The sequence below is a fragment of the Solanum verrucosum genome, unplaced genomic scaffold (assembly GCF_900185275.1).
Source record: "Solanum verrucosum unplaced genomic scaffold, falcon-dt-bn FXZP01000280.1, whole genome shotgun sequence".
Taxonomy (NCBI): domain Eukaryota; kingdom Viridiplantae; phylum Streptophyta; class Magnoliopsida; order Solanales; family Solanaceae; genus Solanum; species Solanum verrucosum.
This window is the reverse complement of record NW_026019982.1, coordinates 2,700,911-2,720,828: the sequence shown is the minus strand read 5'-3', so window position 1 is coordinate 2,720,828 and position 19,918 is coordinate 2,700,911. Positions and strand designations below refer to the sequence as shown.

The 19,918-nt window shown below is 34.4% G+C and overlaps 3 protein-coding genes, 1 long non-coding RNA gene and 1 pseudogene across 4 annotated transcripts; 2 read left to right on the top strand and 3 right to left on the bottom strand.

Annotated features, from left to right (window-relative positions):
• Positions 1-6,401: 6,401 nt before the first annotated feature.
• LOC125817711 (STOREKEEPER protein-like) lies at positions 6,402-7,230 on the bottom strand (annotated as a pseudogene).
• A 174-nt stretch (positions 7,231-7,404) lies between these two features.
• On the top strand, positions 7,405-8,642 carry LOC125817747 (STOREKEEPER protein). The gene has a single exon (XM_049497296.1). It carries the CDS (start codon positions 7,461-7,463, stop codon positions 8,640-8,642), a length of 1,182 nt encoding a protein of 393 aa, XP_049353253.1. The 5' UTR covers positions 7,405-7,460.
• Positions 8,643-10,907: 2,265 nt separating this feature from the next.
• On the bottom strand, positions 10,908-12,926 carry LOC125817443 (protein DESIGUAL 3-like). The gene is made up of 3 exons (XM_049496977.1): positions 12,736-12,926; positions 11,905-12,107; positions 10,908-11,324 (listed from the first exon to the last, which is right to left on the bottom strand). The coding sequence occupies exons 1-3, from the start codon at positions 12,832-12,834 to the stop codon at positions 11,144-11,146; spliced, it is 483 nt and encodes a 160-aa protein (XP_049352934.1). The 5' UTR covers positions 12,835-12,926; the 3' UTR covers positions 10,908-11,143.
• A 2,526-nt stretch (positions 12,927-15,452) lies between these two features.
• Positions 15,453-18,041, top strand: LOC125817411 (uncharacterized). Its single transcript, XR_007442295.1, has 3 exons — positions 15,453-15,577; positions 16,302-16,576; positions 17,564-18,041. It is a non-coding gene; the product is annotated as an uncharacterized LOC125817411 (long non-coding RNA).
• A 396-nt stretch (positions 18,042-18,437) lies between these two features.
• LOC125817475 (transcription factor LRL2) lies at positions 18,438-19,668 on the bottom strand. The gene is given in 2 exon segments (XM_049497007.1): positions 18,438-19,301; positions 19,303-19,668. Coding segments are annotated over 2 exon segments (1,056 nt in total). The 5' UTR covers positions 19,501-19,668; the 3' UTR covers positions 18,438-18,443.
• Between the last annotated feature and the right edge of the window lie 250 nt (positions 19,669-19,918).

Genomic DNA, 19,918 nt, shown 5'->3' with positions numbered 1-19,918 from the left:
TCATCGTTTTTGGTCTACAACTGTCTACTGCTCATTCTATATTTCTGTAAATTTGAAGTTGTGAGTATTAGGATTTGCGTATAGCATTTCTAAGGATATCCCTTCTTTATAAGCCTTGAATCGTTTCTATTGATATTTAAGTGGAGAATGATAGAGGACGGATCTATTATCTCCGAGTTTCAAAGCATTGGTCCCAGACAATTAGTAAATGCATTGGCAATTGATTTGCAATATTTTGCAAATAATTTATTTTTTGAACCTCTTGTTCACATAGATTTGGACGGGGGGGATCCAAATGAGATAATGATTATTCATTTCAATCTATCTACATTTCTCATTGCTTATTTTCTCCCCCTACTATTGAGAATTTATTCATCAAAGTGGCAAGCAGAAAATCTTATTGTAAAACTATTGTGATTTAGATATTTGATAATAGAAGGATATTCATAACCAACATATATTTTCAACATTCTTTGAGGTCTCATGTTTGTAGGTTGAGGTGGAAAAATTAGAACATAAACCGCATAAATAAAATTTATGAAATAGTAATTAGAACATATTCTTGTCATCTTCAATTTAAAAAGTTTGTATGTTTACGCACTTCATGCATTACTACTATACAACGTATAGATTTACACTACTTTTAATACACAAATAACTCTTTTCTAACCAGCCATCAAACAACCCCTAGAAATATAATATTGCATTATTGCTAATGGAGATAAGAAGAATATAAAGGTAAAAAGATACTTCAATTCGTCTTAAATTGCATTTTTAATTGTGGGATTGGAGGTGGGAGAGGATATTAGTAGCTTAATTGATTGGCTACCGAAACTTCTCCATTTTTTCTCCCCTTACCCCCAAATTTATTTTGTTTGAAAATCATTTACGGCTCGTACTTTGTTTTAAAATCTCATCCCCCCCTCAACTTTGTACAATAGACATTCTTGCCCTTTTAATCTAATTGATTTTTTCAAATATCTATTTTATCCTTACATTATCAATCTTTATCTTCTTCTTTTTTACTTCTTTAAAATCACGTGTCTATTATTTATAATTGAGGAGATAATTTAATTTTTAAAACAAAGTTAAAAATATAAATGATTTTCACCCATTTTTCATGAGACTATGACATTTTGTCTGTAATGTACAAGCATTTTTTGAACTATGAAAATTAATAATCTCATTCAATTAATACATTGCCAAGAAAGTTACGGAATAGACATTCATTTTCAAAGTATATATCACATGTAATAAGATTTACTATATCTAATTTTATTTTATTTTAAAATACTTATTGGTAAGACTCTCTCTATTGACATCTCAGAATGTCGGAACTTTACAAAGAACCCCGACATAAAAAATAATGGAGAATGTGTTTTGACATTTTTTTCGTGACCCTCCCTCCTTGTATCCAATGCTCGATAGTTTTCTTCAAATTCACTAATAAACATACACCCAATTAAAAATGACCTATCACACCATGAAAAAGAGGTTATCTCCCTATAATTATAAATATCAGAAGGGACCAAAACGTGATTGTTATATCAGCCTCCAACCATCCCTTTTCCACCTATAAATAGTAATATTAAATAGTAATATTGATGCAACTCATAAAAAAGAATGTAAAAAATCATTTTTCCAACTATAAGAACAAAAGATCTCATCAATTGATACATGAAGGGCCAAAAAATTTACGGAATAGACATTCATATAAATATATATAAAATTCAGCAATATTTACTATATCTAATTTAATAAATTTTTATATTCATTGATACGACTCTTTTTGTTGGCATCTCAAAATATTGATGTGGACGTGCTCTGACTATGCAGGAGCCTCCCTCCCATCATTGAATGCTTGATAATTTTCTTTAATAATTTTTTTTAAAAAATCCTCAATTAATTTCGTACTATCAATATTGTTACAATATTGACTTCTTTCATAACCAAATTAAAATATAATCTTTTTGATATGGAATATATTAGGCCAAAGAGTCTCATGAACTCTTGTACTTGTATGAATTTGTATTGTGAACCCTTCTACTTAACATTTTATTAACTGAACCCCTAAACTAAATAAAACACAATAAATTAAACTCATCTGACCATTGACCATGCTTATGTGGCATTAAAATAGCTGAGTTGGCGAGAGAGTGTGACTACACTCATTTAAGGCGACTAAACATCATATTTTAAACTTTAAATTTTAAATTATTAAAATTATATAATAAAAAAATTAAAAAAGAAAAGAATCCATCTTCTTCCCCACACCACTTTTTCAGCCACCCCTTCCCCATCGCTGCCCAAACCTCTTTTTATTTTCTCCACACCATAGTTATCTTCTTTAGCCCGTCAACATTTAGAACAGTCGAAGAAATCCTTCTGTTTCCGCATTCGCGAGCTATGGCGAAGAACAGAAACAAGAAGAGAAATGGCCTAGTTGTCATGGATGTCTCCGCTGATCAAACGGTTACGGATGCCCAGGCCATGGATACTTCAGAATCAGCAGCTCCCGCAATGGTGTGAGAGGGAAAAGGTGACTCTGGTCCCTTTTTCGCTAGAATGAGAGCGATGTTGGTCCTTTTTTCCGCCAGAATGAGAGGCAGCGGCCGGCGAGGGAGTTTGCAGGTACGTCGGAGAGGATGGAGAGGGGAGTTTGCAGGTCCCTATCTTCAATCTTTCACAGCAATCGTCTCCTTCTAATCCCTTTAACTTGTCTTTTTCAACCCGTTTTGATAACCCAAGAAAATCTCAGGCGAATTTTGGGTAGATTTCGACGAGTTTCACGGCAGAGGTTGGTGTGAAATTGTATTTGTAAGCAATTTGGGGTGTGAAAATAGTAGTCGAAGTTGGATTGCGAAAAGTTTGGCCAGATCTGATTGTGCGGTGGCCAGATCTGGTTGTTAGGTGGCTTAGGTTGTTGTTACTGTGGAGGTTGGAGGAGGAAAGAAAAATAGTGATGGTGTGCGGCGGAGATGAAGACGGGTGAGGGAGAAAATATATGTGATTTTGCCAGCAAAAATGGCGATGCCGCCGGCGATGGCTTTCTTTTGGTGGTGAAATAGTGAAAGTAGGGAGAATTAAAAATGCCAATAATAAATTAAAATGTTATTATTTTACATTTTATTAAATAATTTTGGTTAATAATTTTTAAAAATAGTTATGAAATAATTATGATGTGGCATTAATATATCTGACGTGGATATGACATGTCAATTATATAAAAGAGAGTGAGCTACACACATGGTTGGAGGGGCTTAAAAGTCTCATTTTAACTGAATTTAAGGGTCCAGATGACAAAGGGGTAAGTAGAAGGGTTCAGAATACAAACTGATACAAGTATAAGGGTCCACCAGACCATTTCGCCTATATATTATAATTTTTTGAGAAGGCAGATATCTTCCTTAATTATTCATATGATCAGCTGAACACCGATAAGTTTTCATATTCTTTATAAAATCATAAAAAAAAAATTTAAGAAATATTAAAATCTTAATAAGATTAAAGAAACTTAAATGAACTACATTTTCGGATTGTAGAAAATGACAACATAAGGTGCTTGTGGAAAAAAATTAAAAATCGATTAAAAGCATATAATAAAAATAGGGAAAATTGTATATAATAGCAAACTATTAATTCAAATTAAATGTCATAACCACAGTTTGATTTAATTGTACCCCGTAGCAAATTGTTGCTATTTCGCCTCTCTCCTTGGTGAATCTCGCTCGCCACTCTCAGCAGTCTCTCCCTCGCCTCTCTCGCTTTTATACAAATGCAAATGTATAAAATGTGTTTGTATTTGTATAAAGCGAGAGAAAATTGTATATATACATATATTTTCGTTCCCCTCTCCCAGATCTCGCTCGCCAGTCTCTCCCTCGCCTCTCTCGCTTATACAAACATAAATATATAAATTGTGTTTCTGTTTGTATAAAGCGAGAGAAAATTGTATATACACATGTAAATACATATATCTTCGTCCTATACACTTATAATATACAATACAAATATTATCCTGCCCAGTTCTCTTTTGCCTTTCTCTCTTTCTCGCTTTATACAAATACAAATTATACAAAATACAATGTATAATTTATGTTTGTATAAAGCGAGAGAGGGAGATTTGATATACAAACGTTTTATTTCGATTCAATTGTATACAAATTCAAATTTTATGCAGATATACAAACACATAAAATTGAATTGAGAGGCTGCCAACTATTTATACAAACGAGAGGCTGACAACTATTTATACAAATGGCCTGCCAGCGAAATTATACAAATCTGAAGATGAGCCAGCGAGTTATACAATATGATGCTCCATAGCAAACATAAAATTTGTTATGGAGCGCACTTATACAATTTATAGTTATAACATACAAATTTGATTTTTATGTTTGCGTTAGATGTGAAAGTTGTTCATAAAAATATAACCTTTATTATGACTTCATTTCCAAAGACAAGTTTTTAATAACTATGATCCTAAGAGATGTCTTCAATTCATTATATTTATAGAGAATATTTGCATCAACTTTATCATCATCTTTATTAGCACGTTGAATTGATGGAAGAACAATAAAAGATATATGTGCTACATTTAATAATGACTATAGATATGTTAATTGTTTTAATATTAATTATGGCATAAAAATTGCATTTAACCAAGAAAGGAAGCAGCTAAAGAAACATATACTTAAGGGGAGCAATGTCATAAATATTTTAGTTTGTTTTAGAGATTGGATTAGATCAAAATAAAGAAATAAATGAATACCATACAACTACAAAAAGAGGAAGAACTTAAAAATATAATATCACTTGGAGTTTCATTGATATAATCAATTTCATGTCTCCAACATATGAAGATATTGATTATTAAAATTTTGAATAACTCTATCCTAATATTAATATAGAGAAATTGAAAAAAATAATTGAAAATATGTAGATTTGAAATCGAAAATTTAAATAGCAGTTAAAAACTCTCAAAATTTCACATTAAGTCAACATTCAACCCAATTAAGCTTTAAATTGAAAAGTTTTTGAATTATTTGATATGTTTAATTTAATTCGGAGTATATCTGAAACATTCTCTTTACCCTAAAAAAATAAGACTATGCATTCCTTTCTCTCCAATCCCCACTTCTAAAATTTCACTAAATATGTTTGTTGTTGTGTAAAGTGAATCTCCTTTTCCTAATTTAAGTTTATGAAATTTGAGAAAAAAAAATATTATAATTTTGTCTGTTTTCTATTAAGTTTTACAATTTAGCTATTCATAAAATAAAAGGCCCGTTGAGTTTTTGAATTTCTTTTTAGTCATATTTGCTTGTCTTGTTCAAATAAAATAATTTAGAAATAATATCAACAAATATTACTTAAACATATTTTGACATATCAAAATTCAATGTTATATCCAAAATACAAACAATACAATAATTTTTAAAATGTGTTAACAAATATAACTTAAACATATATTAACATACAAAGTTTAATTTTATTTTCAAATTCAAAATAATACAATACTTGCAAAAGAATATTAGCAAATATTACTTAAACATATATTGACATGTAAAAGGTCAAAACATATATCTTGTTTGAATAAAAAAAAATTAACATACAATAATAATTTGAAAATAATGTTAGCAAATATTATTTAAACATATATATATTATTTTTAAGCAACGACTAATTTTTAAAATTTGGCAACAACTGGTTTTATTAAATGTAAATGTCAATGCTATTATTAGAAATTAAAAGAACATGAAATCCAACCTATAACTCAATCTGGTCCATTTAACCCGTTCACTATACTAATCAAGAATCAAGGCAAGGGGCTAAGTTCTAAGTCGGGCATCCTTTCTCTGGACCCCATCCCCACCCCCTTAACATTAGCTAGGGTTAGCCTGAGTTTTGTATGACCACATTTTAGTGAGTCGGATTTCCTCAGCCTAATAGGATAATATCATTACTTTAATGTTCGATCTATAAAAATTAAAGATCTCATTTCAATTAATACATAAATGACCAAAAAAAATTAAGGAATAGACATTAATATTCAAAATATACATAATCTAAGATATGGTAAGTAATTTTATAAATTTTTCTATTTATTGATACGTTTTTCTTCTGCAATCTTGGACTTCTTCCTCCTTTCTCTTTCTAGGTCTTTTGCAGCCTCTTTGTTGTGGTTTCGATGGGGAACCAACTTTTAGAGAAAGCACTCGGCTTAACTTTGAAGTGTGATGCAGAAGGGAAAGGCAGGAATGACCTGATTTTGCTTTGAATTCGAATCCTCCTGACCCATCTTCGCTTTTGAAATCAAAAGAAGATTGAGATTTCTGTGGTTTTGAACTGATTTTTTTAGTAATTGGTCTCTTCTCAATTGGAGGGGTTGTCTTGGGTTCCTAACCATTTTCCTTAGGCTCAGAACTCTTCTTTATAACCTGAACAGTCTTTGTAGCTTTGCCATTAGTGCTATTGTTAACATTCTCCTTAACGCCCCCATTACTAGTTCCTGGAGCGCCCCAAATCCACTTTGAATGCTCAAAACCAAAAATCCTGACCCTTTTTGAAAACTGGCTCTTCACCATCTTTCACATTAGTCAAATATTTCTTCTTTAATCTCCTTACCTTGTCACTGATTTGACTGTTTGAAACTTCAACCTGCAACTTCTCCCTGATGAATTCATGACAAGCAGACATATCGGCACTAGGTTTCATACCTTTTACTACCTTGTATTCAACAATACCTTTGATTAGAGTAAGCTAGTCGTATCGCTCCATAGACTGCAATGAGTAACAATTGATTTTTTTCCTCCTAATTTTGGGTTTCTTCCTCCCTTTCTAGGTCTTTTGCGGCCTTTTTGTTGCTGATTTTAATGGGGAAACAACTTTTGCAGGACTACTCGGCTTGACGGTTAAGTCTGATGCAGAAGGGGAAGGTAGGGAACGATTGATTCATCTTCCGATTCGAATCCTAACCCATTTTCACTTCCGGACTCAAAAGAAGATTGAGGTTTTTGTGGGATTTGAACTGATTTTTGTGTAATTGATTTCTTTTCATTTGGAGGGCTGTCTTGAATTCCTCATAACTTTCAGTACTTGATAGTCTTAAAAAAAAAAAAATCACATGGATTTGATTGAAAACAACAAATCACATTTTAAAAAAAGATTTCTTCCAATTAAAAATCACAAAAAGGCGTGATTGCTCCGTCATCCTCCGAACATCCCCATTCGAAATGTGAGTAATGGTATTGGTGTTACTCATAAAACTCACGTGGAATAGATGTCTAATGGGAAAGTAATCGTCCAATTGTAGAAGGCGCGGCAATCGATTAAGACGTTGGCTTTTTGTATAAATAGAAAAACCCTACACAAAGTTTTCATCTTTTTGTCTTTGTGTCAACACGCACCATAGACACAGCTGACGGCCGAATAGCTCTCTTTTCTTGCTTGCAGAAACAATGGCCCCCAAAACCAAATCCCGCTTAGTAGACCAGCCTCCTTCTGCATCGTCCTCTGAAGAACAAGAACTGGTGGAGGAATCCCAGGAAGAAGAACAACAACAATCGAGGGAGGAAGAAGGAGAAGAAGAATCAGGGGAAGAAACTGAAGAAGATGAAGAACCCAAGACAGCCCATCCAGTTGTGAAGAAACCCATTTCTCAAAAACTAGTTCAGACACCACAGAAGCCCCAATTTTCTTCTGAGTCTGGAAGCGAAAATGGGTCAGGATCCGATTCGGAAGCGGAATCGGGTAATTCTCTGCCTTCCCCTTCTGCATCGGACTTCACCGTTAAGCCGAATGTTGCTGCTAAAGCTGCTACCCCATCGAAACCAGCAGCAAAGAGACCTCAAGAGGCCCAGAAAGAGAAAGGGAGGAAGAAGCCCAAGATTGCAGAAGAAGAGGAGAAAAAGTCTGCTGCTACTCCTCGGAGTCTTTGGAGCGATGACGACCAGCTTGCTCTACTCAAAGGGATTATTGAATACAAGACGGTAAAAGGTATGGAACCTAGTGCCGACATGTCTGCTTTTCATGAATTCATCAGGGGAAAGTTGCAGGCTGAAGTTTCCAAGAGTCAAATTAGTGACAAGGTAAGGAGGTTAAAGAAGAAATTTTTGACTAATGTGAAAGATGGTGAAGAGCCAGTTTTCACAAAGGGTCAGGATTTTCTGGTTTTTGAGCACTCAAAGAGGATTTGGGGCGCTCCAGGAACCAGTAATGGAGGAATTAAGGATAATGTTAACAATACCTCTAATGGCAAAGCTAAAATGACTGTTGAGGTTAAAAAGAGTTCCGAGCCTAAGAAAAGTGCTAAAGTGAGCAAACCAAAGGATGACGAGAAACAGAAGGAAGAAGAGCAAAAGGTTGCCGTAAAAGAGGTGGTTAAGGAGGATATAGTTAAGGGTGATCAACAGGATTTCCAGTCCAAATATCCACGTTTGGCTGCATCACTTGAAACTATGTATCCGAATGGTTCAAGTTTGTTGAAGGAGAACATGAGTTTGATTGCTACCGACAAGGCTAAAGTGCTGGAGGAGAAGTGGAAGAAACTAGAGGATGATGAAGCTGCTTTGATGGTGAAGCGCTTAGATTTCATTGCGGAGCATTACAGATTGGTGGTTGATGCAATGAGAGGTAACTAGATGCTGATGGATCATGTTCTATTTGATGCTGCAAGTTCTGATACTGTTTCTGTGGAGTTTTAGATATTGTTTCTCAAGATAATTTCTTCTCGCATTGATGAGCTTATGTTTAGTCCGCAAAGTAGATTTAGTTTTTCAGGTTGATTCATACATTTTATTGCTTATTTAGCTGTACTAGTGAACTGGTTTGGATTATATCCGCTGTGTTGCTTCTTATATATGTTAGTGTGGTATGGAGTGATTGGCCCTATTGTGGGGTTGCAATGAAATGCCTACACATTCCTATCATATAATGTATGGTGGAAGCAAGCTTTTGAACAGCTGAAGTGGAATGTCTGGAGACGTTCTGGTTCATCCTTTGTAATATGTCATTTCCTATTCCAGATGGAAATATATTTAAATGCGATCTTTCTCAGTTTTTATAGCTTGTGTTGATTCACTTTGTTCTCAAGTTGTTGTAGCTTGTGTTGTCCTTGGCCTACTTGTTATCTCCTTGCAATGTTGATCCACTTTGTCCTCAATTGTTGTTCATGTAATTGATTTGGGTGGGGGATAGTTACATTTTCCTCTAGATATTTCCTTTGGTATAGAGCGTAATGGTGTTTCCTGACTAGACAGTTGTTCAATCCTAGAGGTTTCAAGTCCTGTTATATATCTAAAAGAACTTAAATTCTGTTAGAAAATTTAAGTTCTTAGGTGTTTCCTTTAACTGCTGATTCTCTATTCTTTCCTAGTGAAGATATTCTGCAGCGCTTGAATGTGCACACACATACACCTTTTATATGTGTGTGCGTGTCTACACGCTTGGATTTGTCATCATTCAATCATATGTCAATCCTATGACAATTGAGGTCAGTTATATGAATTCTCAATATCCGTTTGTTTTGTTCAGGTCCATTGCCATTCGTATACTGAATACTTAGGTCTTAAAGATGAATTAAGATATTTCTAAATCTCCCACTCATCTCTTTATGGTATCTTCTTACTAGTTTAATCTCAACTGTTTTTCATCCTCGTATAGATCTCTTAAAACTTTTTTCTCCATGCGACTCAATTCACCTCTTAAAAGTCTTAATTATTGTGTTGCCAAACCTATAAACCAGTGCATTTTGGAGGTCTTAACACATGGGGAAGCCATCTAACTTTATCTTCCATATGTGCTACCTGCACTCTGTTAGCCCTCCTAATTCAATTGTATGTTGCTCTCTCTCTCTCTCTCTGTCATACCATTTTCGAGGTAGACTGAATAGATATCTAAATTGTTCCATTATGCACCATAGCTCCATATTATGGAACAATTTTAGCTCTGAAAGATGTTTCTTGGATACATATTTCCCATTTGCTTGCAGTTGCAATTGGGCTGGTTGATGTTGTCGCTCTATATTCATATATACAGAGCATAATAATCCTGTATTTTCTTTATTAGTCTAGGGTGTATTTGGTATGGAGGAAAATGTTTTTCAATTTTTCACTCGGAAAATAAGTTCCTTAAAAATGAGGAAAAGGATTTTCCTAATCGAACTAGGGAAACAAGTTCCATATGTGTCATTTCATTCGTTCTCATACATATTTCCCACACCCCAAGTATGCCATCATGCTTTCGGAGCAGTTGTTCGATTCTTTGCAAATGATCGGGATCCTTACCATTGATAATGATCAATCTGTTGCAGGGCGAATTAATATATTTTCTGTTGATACAATCAAGTATGGTCTTAGATACATATCTTGTAATTTTTTGCGACGCAAATGGACATTATCCTCTTCTGTGTTAGAGCCATTTTGGACCAAATTAGTCCAAAATGTATATCAATCTCGTTACTGATAAGCACGTAAACTCTATAGCCCTAAACTAAAGGAGCAGTCTCATAAACATATTTCTCTATTTTACAATTATTTTTTCTTTTCTTTTTTTAACTTCAGTTGAATTAAATGGAATTAGAAAACTTAATTAAAATCTCATACTCTCTCCGTCCCATATTACGTGGTACCCTTTCCTTTTTAGTCCGTCCAAAAAAAAAAATCATCTTATTATAGTTGGAAACAATTTCTTTAAAATACCTATTTTATCATTAATGTAATGATTTTCAACCACACAAATATCTATGGATTGTTTTGGACCATAAGTCTCAAAAATCTTTTCTTTTTTTTAAAACACTGTGTCAAGTCAAACGGTGCAACATAAAATGAGACGGCGGAGAGTGTTATTTTATTAACAAGACTTAAAAGTGCTGCTCAAATGATTTTGGCTAATAACATGCTAAGTCAAAAACACAAGAACATGGACTATCAATAATATTGTCTACAACACAATCATAGTACCAAAACATCTTCATTACATTACAGGCCCAATTAACAAAAAATAAATAAAACAAAGATTTAGGTAGATCGATAAGCATGCATAAATTTGAAATCTAAATAAAGGTATCATTTTTTTTATGCGTGTTAAATATGGATGGATCAGATATTTTATCGAACCCGTTAATTGTCACTCCTAATTTGGACTATGGGGCAAGTAGCATTGAGGCAGTAGAATAATAGGCAACAGCAAAGATGGCATGGATGAAACACAAGATTCCACCAATTGAGAAAAAATGGTGATGTGAAAACCCACAGGAAGCTCTTGACTTGTTGTTTGCCATTGTCCCTATAACCAGTAGTCCCATTCCTATTGCCATTATGATCCTGTAAAAAAAAAACACAAATTAACCCAACAAGAAATTCTTCAAGATATTACACCAATAAAAATAAATTAATTAACAAAATCATAAAATAGTAGAGAAAATATATGATCTTATTTGTTCTCATTGATTTTTAATGAGTTAGCTTTTTTGGTTAAGTAAGGTTACGGTTCATTTCTTTAAACACAGAGTCAAAACACATCTATATCTTTGGTTTATCTCATGTTGGGCCCAAATGTTACTTTGTGTCCAACTTTGAACACAAGATCATATCTAGTCAAAGAAATGAGTCATTGCATGTTTTTTTTTATATAATCTCGAACAATCTTCACCTCGTGAAAAATTAGATCTAAGGTCCATTTTCTTAGCAATTGTTAACACCCTCAAACATTTCATTGTAAGAAAAACCAAAGTAAATAACAAGAAAAGGACAAAAAAAAATACTCTCTCCGCTTCAAAAAGAATGATATTTTTTCCTTTTTAGTTTGTTTAAAAAAGAATGACCCCTTTTCATTTTTTGGCAACACTTTTATTTCAACTTTCCACGTGACATGTTTTGATAAACAAAGGAGTTGAAGAGGTACCATGTGAAAACAAGACAAGCCATTGATAGTTGTCTACTTGGTGATGCTTTCTTAATGTCATCAGTAGCACAAACACTGCAGCCACCAAGAAGGTTAGCAAGAACATGAGCAATTGCAAGAAGACATGCTGCAGCCACACCAAGTACAAATGCATCATGGCTTGGCTCTTTACATTCGAATAACCACAATCGAAGATGTTTTTCCTGTTCCAAAATCCCAAACACAAAACAAAAAAATCAATAACAATTTTTCTACATTGTTAGATATTTTAATTTGTTATAGCTAGTAATTAGTTTACCTTATGTTTAAAAGTTACTAGTACCACTTTTTATGAATGATATACCTATACATAATTTTTAGGTGATCTATATTGTTAAGAAGTCCATTGGGATTGGAAATTAGTGTTTCTTATATGGACTTGGACAAACCTCCCTCATAAGCTAGCTTTTGGGATTGAGTTAGGCCCAAATGTCATATCTTTACATGCTATCAGAGTCAGACTCATCCCAATTTGTTGTTCACCGATGTTGGGCCCCCATTATAAGTGTTCACACTCCGGTTGAGGTCTGGGCGTGCGGGGAGGGTTAAGAAGTCCACATCAATAGAGGATGAGAAACTGGTCTCTTTATATGGACTTGGATAAACCTCGCTTCATGAACTAGCTTTTGGGGTTGATTTAGACTCAAGTGCCATATATTTACGTCTATATATTGGTTAATAGGAGTTAAACTTAGTCATCGTTATGTATAAATAGTAGATGTTGAATTTCTTTAGTGAAAAACCTGTCGTCGCCATTTGATCTATGAAGTTTGAAAGAGATAAAGTAGGTACCTGGTTTTGAGCTACTTCTGCTTTGATTCCAAGAATGCCAGCAATGGAGTCTAAGGCCACAATCAACAAGCAGACAAAAATACCAAACAATTTAGCCATTTTCTCATCAATTTTTAAGTATCTTCAACACAAAAAATGTATGTAATTTTTTGTGTTATATGTAGCCCCTCTTTCTCGGGGATATGAAAAGAGTAAAAGCACTTTGATACAGAAAATGCTGAATTTACACAAGATATACCATAGTATAAATAGTGAACTTTATTGTAATGGGTTTTCAACTTTTTATTGATAGTATAAATAATACGTGCTCTCTGTTCTTTTTTAATTGTTATAGTTTCCTTTTTCGAGTGTCAAATGATATGAATTTTGACTAACAATTTAAAATGTATTTTTTAATCATAGTGATGTGAAAAAAGTTGTAATATACAATATTTTCCATATAATTTTTGAATATCTAAAATTTTATTTTTATAATATCGAAATGTAACATGACAACTAAAAAGAAATAAAGGGAGTAGATGTGTTAGCTTTTAAGAAAAGCTTCTTTTGTCCTTACAATGGTAGCTTTGTTTGTGCTTTTTTGCCTACTTTTTTGCTTGTGTTTGGATTCCCTAAATTGCATAGAAGAAAAGTTGGGTATAAACGAGCTAAGGAGTAAAGAATAATAATGTGGCTTAGGCATCTATCAATCACATAAGCAAAGAAAAAAGAAAAAAAGAAGGTAAATTGGTGAGTTTTCAATGCCTTTTTTTGACTTTGAAATTAAGGTACATATAATACATATATAGGGAATTACTTTGAATTGGTAATTTATCTAATTGTTCCTACCAAAGCTCACTCAATTCAACTCTTCTAAAACAGTAATATGTCTGTGTATATATATACATTTCGGTATTCGATACTCACATCGATGCCCTAACTATTTTAGATTCAACACATTAGCCCTATTAAAGAGTTCGGTACTCACATTAATGCCCCTAATTATTTTGGATTCAACACATTAGGCTTACTAAAGAGAGAAGTGCACCATACGAGGAATTTTTCGATACCAAAATTTGAATCAGGATGAAATCATGAAAATATGCTATATCCATCACACCACAAATATTTTAAAAATAAGCATTTACGTGTTTGAATACTACAAGAAAACAAGGAATCAACAACAAATTTTTATTTTTTTAAGTAAATAACATAAATCCATGCTAAATTCCATTTAGCTACGGATTATATGCAAATTCAATTAGATAGGAATTATCTAGCAGCAGATTAGCTAGGGATTACCAATAAATTCCGTAGCTAATTTCATGTTTTCTAATAAAAAGGTTGAAACTGACAATAAACTTTATTTCAAATGATACTACTATTTGAGAAAACATTATTAATTATTTTTTCTTCTTTTCAGTTTCATGAACTTTATTAATAGAACACTTACACATGATCATGATGCTAAAGAAAAGGAAAGGATCAAAAGGAAGAATAAATGTAAGATCTACAAGAATATTTTATATAGTTTGCACAAGCTAGCATCAGTGTTCCTTGAGGTAGAAGCAAGAATCTATAGTCTTTACATACAACTTAAAAGTTAGTTTTCTCATAAGATTAGACTCTGAAAAAGTTGTAACTTTTGTTTAGATATTAACACTTTCTGATGTGGTTATGTTTCATAGTTTTCGTTGGTATATGCTTAGGGCGGAAGGAGAGTGTTAGTTGCTGGTTCGGATAAATTCAATAACTTTTGTTTAGATATTATATGTCTTTAAAAAAAGTTGTAAATAATTAGTTGCGAACTCAGTAATTATGATGATAAGGTGTTAACAAATAACATTAACTTTGGAGACCAAATCACCGAAGACATGATCACTTTAGATAGGAAGGTGTGGATGGAGGTCACATATTAGGATGGAAGGTTAGTAGGTAGTGGAGTGTTGTCTTGTTGTTTGAAGGTTTAGGCCTTGTCCGAGTATGTCGTAGTACTAGTCTATTCATCTAGTTCTTGCTTTATATATATTTCATCATATGCTATTTATTGTGTTTCGATCATCACATTATTTTGTTGTTGCTGATGTTCCTTTCTTGTATGTTTTACAATGCTTTCCTTATTAGTTGTTACAATTGTTTCTCTGTTTTCTTCTCCTTTTACATGGATTTATTGCACTTGAGTGATGGTGTTGTAGAAACAATCTCTCTATGATTCTACCTTCACGAGGTAGTGATAAAATTTGCGTACAATTTACTCTCTTTAGATTCTACTAACGAAATTCCGTGGAATATGTTATTGTTTGAAGACCAAATTGGTTCAGATATCAAATTGGGATTTAGTTTTGTGTTTTATACACAGGAATGTACCATGTCCGAAAGAAGCAGCAGATTCTACAAAGGAACATGAGGCATAGTCCATGACTCCATGGCACTAATATTCACACCGAGCAATTTTTTGGATATATTTTATTTTAAAATTGATCTAAATCAACTCCAAATTTAATATCATACCTTCAAAAACAATATTCAATATTAAATTCAACTCGAACTTTTAAAATCAATAGTCGCGCTTATCTCTCTCCTTCCACAATCAAACTCAACATAATCCAATCAATTTTTCTATAGAGCACAAGTTCTGCAAATGTTTATAAACTATTTGCAATTTTGCATAACTTTTTTTTTTAAAATGGCAAAAAGTTAAACACCGGTCCTTATGAAGGATATCATCCTAAGGGCCCGTTTGGATAATCAACCTGAGTTGAAACGGATCCAACAAATTCGGACCCAAAGTTTTGGCCCGATAACTAGGCCGAATTTGTTCTTTCTCCTCGCGATTTTCTGGCTTCCATTGAAATCGAGCTCTGTAAGTTGTTATTTATTTTTACCCAATCAATCTATGTCTCTTTCGATCCATAAACCCTAATACTTTTTTCTGCTAATTCACAGAATACACAGATTGAGATTAGTGAGAACAGAAAACCCCATTTATGCTTTTCATGCTTATATGTTGATTAATGAAGTTGCTCTAATTTGTTTGTTCAATTTATCTTGTGGCTTGGAATATCCAGATTTTTGGTTAAAGCTGTTTCATTAATCTGAATCAATGAGGTTAAAATAATGAAAAGAGAAGCTTAACAATCTAATACTTGCTTATTGTCAATCTATACATATCATTTAGCCCCAGGGGCTAGCTCAATTGCCATGGTTTAAGGGACTTGTGTCTAGGTTACAAGTTCGAGCCCAGTGGAGAAGGGTAGAGGGGCAACCCATATCTTATTGAGTTTCGAAAGGCTGTGGTTGGCCCAAAGGGTTAGTTCTAGACGGATTTCTCGGTCATTGAAAAAAAGCTATACATATCATTTAGGAACATAGTTTCATTTCCACCAGACGAGTTTAATTCATGTGCACTGAATAGGTTGGGAATATGTTCCTTAATTGCCGTTAGTCTAAAAACTATTTTGACTGTTCAGCCATCTTCGATTGTATTGTTGTATGAGCGGATGATGTAATGTACTAGCGTTACAAGACTTTCTGCAATTTGAAATCCCTAATCCATCTCAATTCTTGTATATTTCATTTATAAACAGGGTACCAGGCTAGGGTCCCATAATGGGTGTGGAACAGCAAAAAGACCAACTGAAAGAGATGGACTGGAAAACTCTGGGTGGAACAGAGAGTAGTGAGGCTAATGTTGTACCAGCAGTGAAGAAACGGCTTCCAAAAAGGATTCGACAAGTGCCTGAGTATTATTTTCTTCCACGAAAATCCTTACCATACTCCATCGCCTTTTATGGGTCATTTATTGCTGCAGGTGTTGGTGCAGGAATGCTACTTGAAGGATGGATCAACAAGAAGATAAAAGGTAATCATATACTGCTTTGATTCAAATTACATTTCATTGCGTATATGTATACAGTTTCCACTTTTATACTTTGAGCTTGCATCAGTAGCATGTTTTATACATAGCATATAAAGCCTTATCACGAGTCTATTTTGGGATCTCAAGAGACTATTGTGTTGTAATGCTTAGAAGTCTATCCCTAGACGATAACGAAATACTAGAGGAAAATGCTCAATTCTTTCTATCTGGGTGTTAGATTATTAATGACTTAATGTGTTTGGACGCAGTAAATGCTTATGTCATAAGATTTCTACTCTATTTTTTCTTCTTGTGCAATTGAGAATATGGACGTAATATACTCAGAAAGCCCTTTTGGGATGCCAAAGACAAAAGGATTATATTTACAGCATAGTCCTGATCTCGGAGAGTTCTTCAGGAACTGATCTCTTGCACAAATTACACTCCTTTTTGGCACCTATATTCTGTGATCTTACTTCCAACAAGAGAACATTATACTAGCTGATGCTGACTTTAGAGGAGCAGACATCTAGTATCAATGACACAAAAGAAGAAGGGTTATTATACTTTTAATTGTTTGATTACGTTACATCTTTCTTCCTTGAAGTGTATTGGTTCCTTGCTAGTTGTTCTCTTGATTCTTATCTTTTCTGCCTCTTCTCTACCATTCAATCTATTTTTTTTGTAATCCATTCTTGAGCAAACACTTTTCAAAAGATCGAAATGGACCCTTCACACGTTTGGAACTTGAAAGTCTAGGAAAACATATTTGTTAAGCTTTCCCCAAAAGCCAAATCCACTTTAATGGTGTCTTAATGCCTAACCATCTGACAAATGCTAGAGAAGACATTAAGACACTCAATTGAGTTCTGTCGACACTCAGAAACCTATTCAAACGCAGCAATTATTTGTTTGATTTGTCTTGTAATTTTCTTGTACCCTGATCTTCTCTTGTTTGTTCTTGTTAATTAATTTGCTCCCTAATGATAGATGATGAAGGAGTCATTTGGGAGTTCGACAAATGAACAATGAATTCTTTTCATGTTTCGATTGCGACTGCTTTTGGTCCAAGGAGTTCACTGGAGATGAATATCGTAACCATTACTAGATGATGATAAATCACTCTTTGGCATCCAGTTCAATTTTGTAGGTTGTATATTTCAGGAGCAGAGTGCAGAACAGAGATGTTGAATTTGGCAGACAGTACTAAAACATTAGGTCGTATATTTGCCTTAATGGCTTAACCTTTGAATAAATAGAGAGGCCCGGCAAGTGGGCCTTCCTAAGAATTTTGTATCCTGATCACTGAATAGTTTCGAAAACAACATCTCTACCTCAACCAGGTAGGGGTAAGGTATTTATACACTCTACCATTTCTGGACCCCACATGTGGGACCAGAATCGGTATGTTGTTGAACACTGAATGAACAGTTATAGTAGTATTGGATGTGGAGCAATTGAACATTAATGTAACTATAGCCATTGAGGTTCTCAGGCCAATTTCGTGCTACTAACAATGATTGAAAGAAAAAAGGCTGACCAGATGGAATTGAAATGACGAAATTCATAGAACACGAGTATATGCATTTATATTTAGACTTCGATTTTTTATAAAAATTTACTGATTTTTAATATAAAAATCGAAATTGAAGATGATTCATAGCGATCACGTGCTTTACATGTAATGATTAGCAAAAATTAGAATAGACTAACACTACATAGTTCAGTGCAGTTAACAATTTCTCACACATCTACAGATTTTCCCTTTACTACTATAGCCTAAACTTTCACTGTTTTTTCAACCAAAAAAGTAAAAAAGAGGGGAGTTTCCAAATTAGCTATGAGCACCTGAGAATCGGACTCGCCTTGTTCAAGAGAGCATGCCGGAAAAAAACAAAGATCGGCGGTAGAAAGCGTTTCTCTGAGCAATTTTCCTGTACTGAACCAGCTGTTCTACGGAGTAAACGCAGCAGCCTTTTGAGTAGAGATAGGTCTGAGCAACAGGCGAGTTCAGTAAAACCTGTAAAAGCTGCTGCCTGTTCAGCCTCGCCAGTGTCCCAAAAACGCTAATTGCCTTCGCTTCATGATTTGATCCATAGCTTGTACTTTTTCCATTTCTATCCTGATCGGAAGAAGCACCTCCTTCTACCAGCGGAGGCATGCTTTGTAGGACGCTAATCTGCGCCTGTAGAAACTTCACGTATTTGTACGCCTCTTCTAGCATAGTCGCCGTATCCATTTTCTTGTCCCATGGCAATAGCTTCTCTAAACATCGTATTTTCTCGCTTAGCTTCTGCCTTCGCAATCGAGTTGTAGATGAACTATACGGCTGCTTGTTTTTTAGGAGGTTACTCATAACTTCTGAAACAGGCCTCACCGGTTCGACGACTCGGTTTTCTGTTGTGACCAGCGATGACGAGCAATCCAAATAGTTTGGCTGTTCGAGGCAACGGAGATCTGGAAGACTGTGGTATCCAAAGCCGTTGGAGAAGTAATCGAACGGCTCACTCAACACAACCTCTTTGTTGTATGGATATAACTGGAGATTATCAGTTACTGGTTCCAGTTTTGGGAATTTCATCTTTTGAGCAGCATCGGGATTGATCTCCGTCTTCTTATTAAGCCATGCAGAATCTCCAGAAGAGAACTCATGAAAAGTCGCCGAACTTTGCTGGATTTGAGACGAAGCAGTAGCACCAGCGCAGAGCATATCATTGGTGAAAGAAGGGGCGAAAATTAGATGAGTGAGCTGAAAAAGGTTTCACTTCGCCATAGTAGCTGTGGTCGAGGTTCAAACTCAACAGAGACTGATAGCTCAGTCCGTTATACATGCCGTTGATGAAGGCTTCATCAGACTCAATAAGTGGCAGCAATAATGCTTCTCCGGCATTAAACTCCGGTTGAAGAAGAGGTAATTTTCTCTCCATAGCCCTCACACAAAACACGCAGAAAAATACAAGGGATATTCTATAGGGTAGATGGTATCTGTGATTCCGGTAGTGTATATAGGGGATTAAGGGACACGTGGCGGGATATGACTAGAGGTATATAACCGACAAGTAGCTCTGAGTACTGTTGATTCTGTCTCTAAAATGTGTACTATGCCGTTTCATTCGAAATTCGTTTCTTTTTTTGGCGGGTTCATCTAAGGCCTTTGATTAGATTTTGATCCAACGGTGGAAATGTAGGTTACTGCCCGTAATATGGGAAGCACCTCATTGTATACTAGCTCATCTGGATAAGGACAAGAATGAAGTGAATTATTCATAAAAATGGAGGGTTAAAAAAGAAATAAAAGTGAAACAGAAAGATGAAAAGGTAATAATTATGTACCTTGATTTGGCA

Bases quoted from the DNA above. Each gene is read 5' to 3' on its own strand.
- LOC125817747 (XM_049497296.1), top strand. From the start codon at position 7,461: ATGGCCCCCAAAACCAAATCCCGCTTAGTAGACCAGCCTCCTTCTGCA.
- LOC125817443 (XM_049496977.1), bottom strand. From the start codon at position 12,834: ATGGCTAAATTGTTTGGTATTTTTGTCTGCTTGTTGATTGTGGCCTTA. The intron at 12,108-12,735 runs GTACCTACTTTA...ATTTTGGAACAG, and splicing joins CAGAAGTAGCTCAAAACCAG to GAAAAACATCTTCGATTGTG. The intron at 11,325-11,904 runs GTACCTCTTCAA...TTTTTTTTACAG, and splicing joins GCTTGTCTTGTTTTCACATG to GATCATAATGGCAATAGGAA.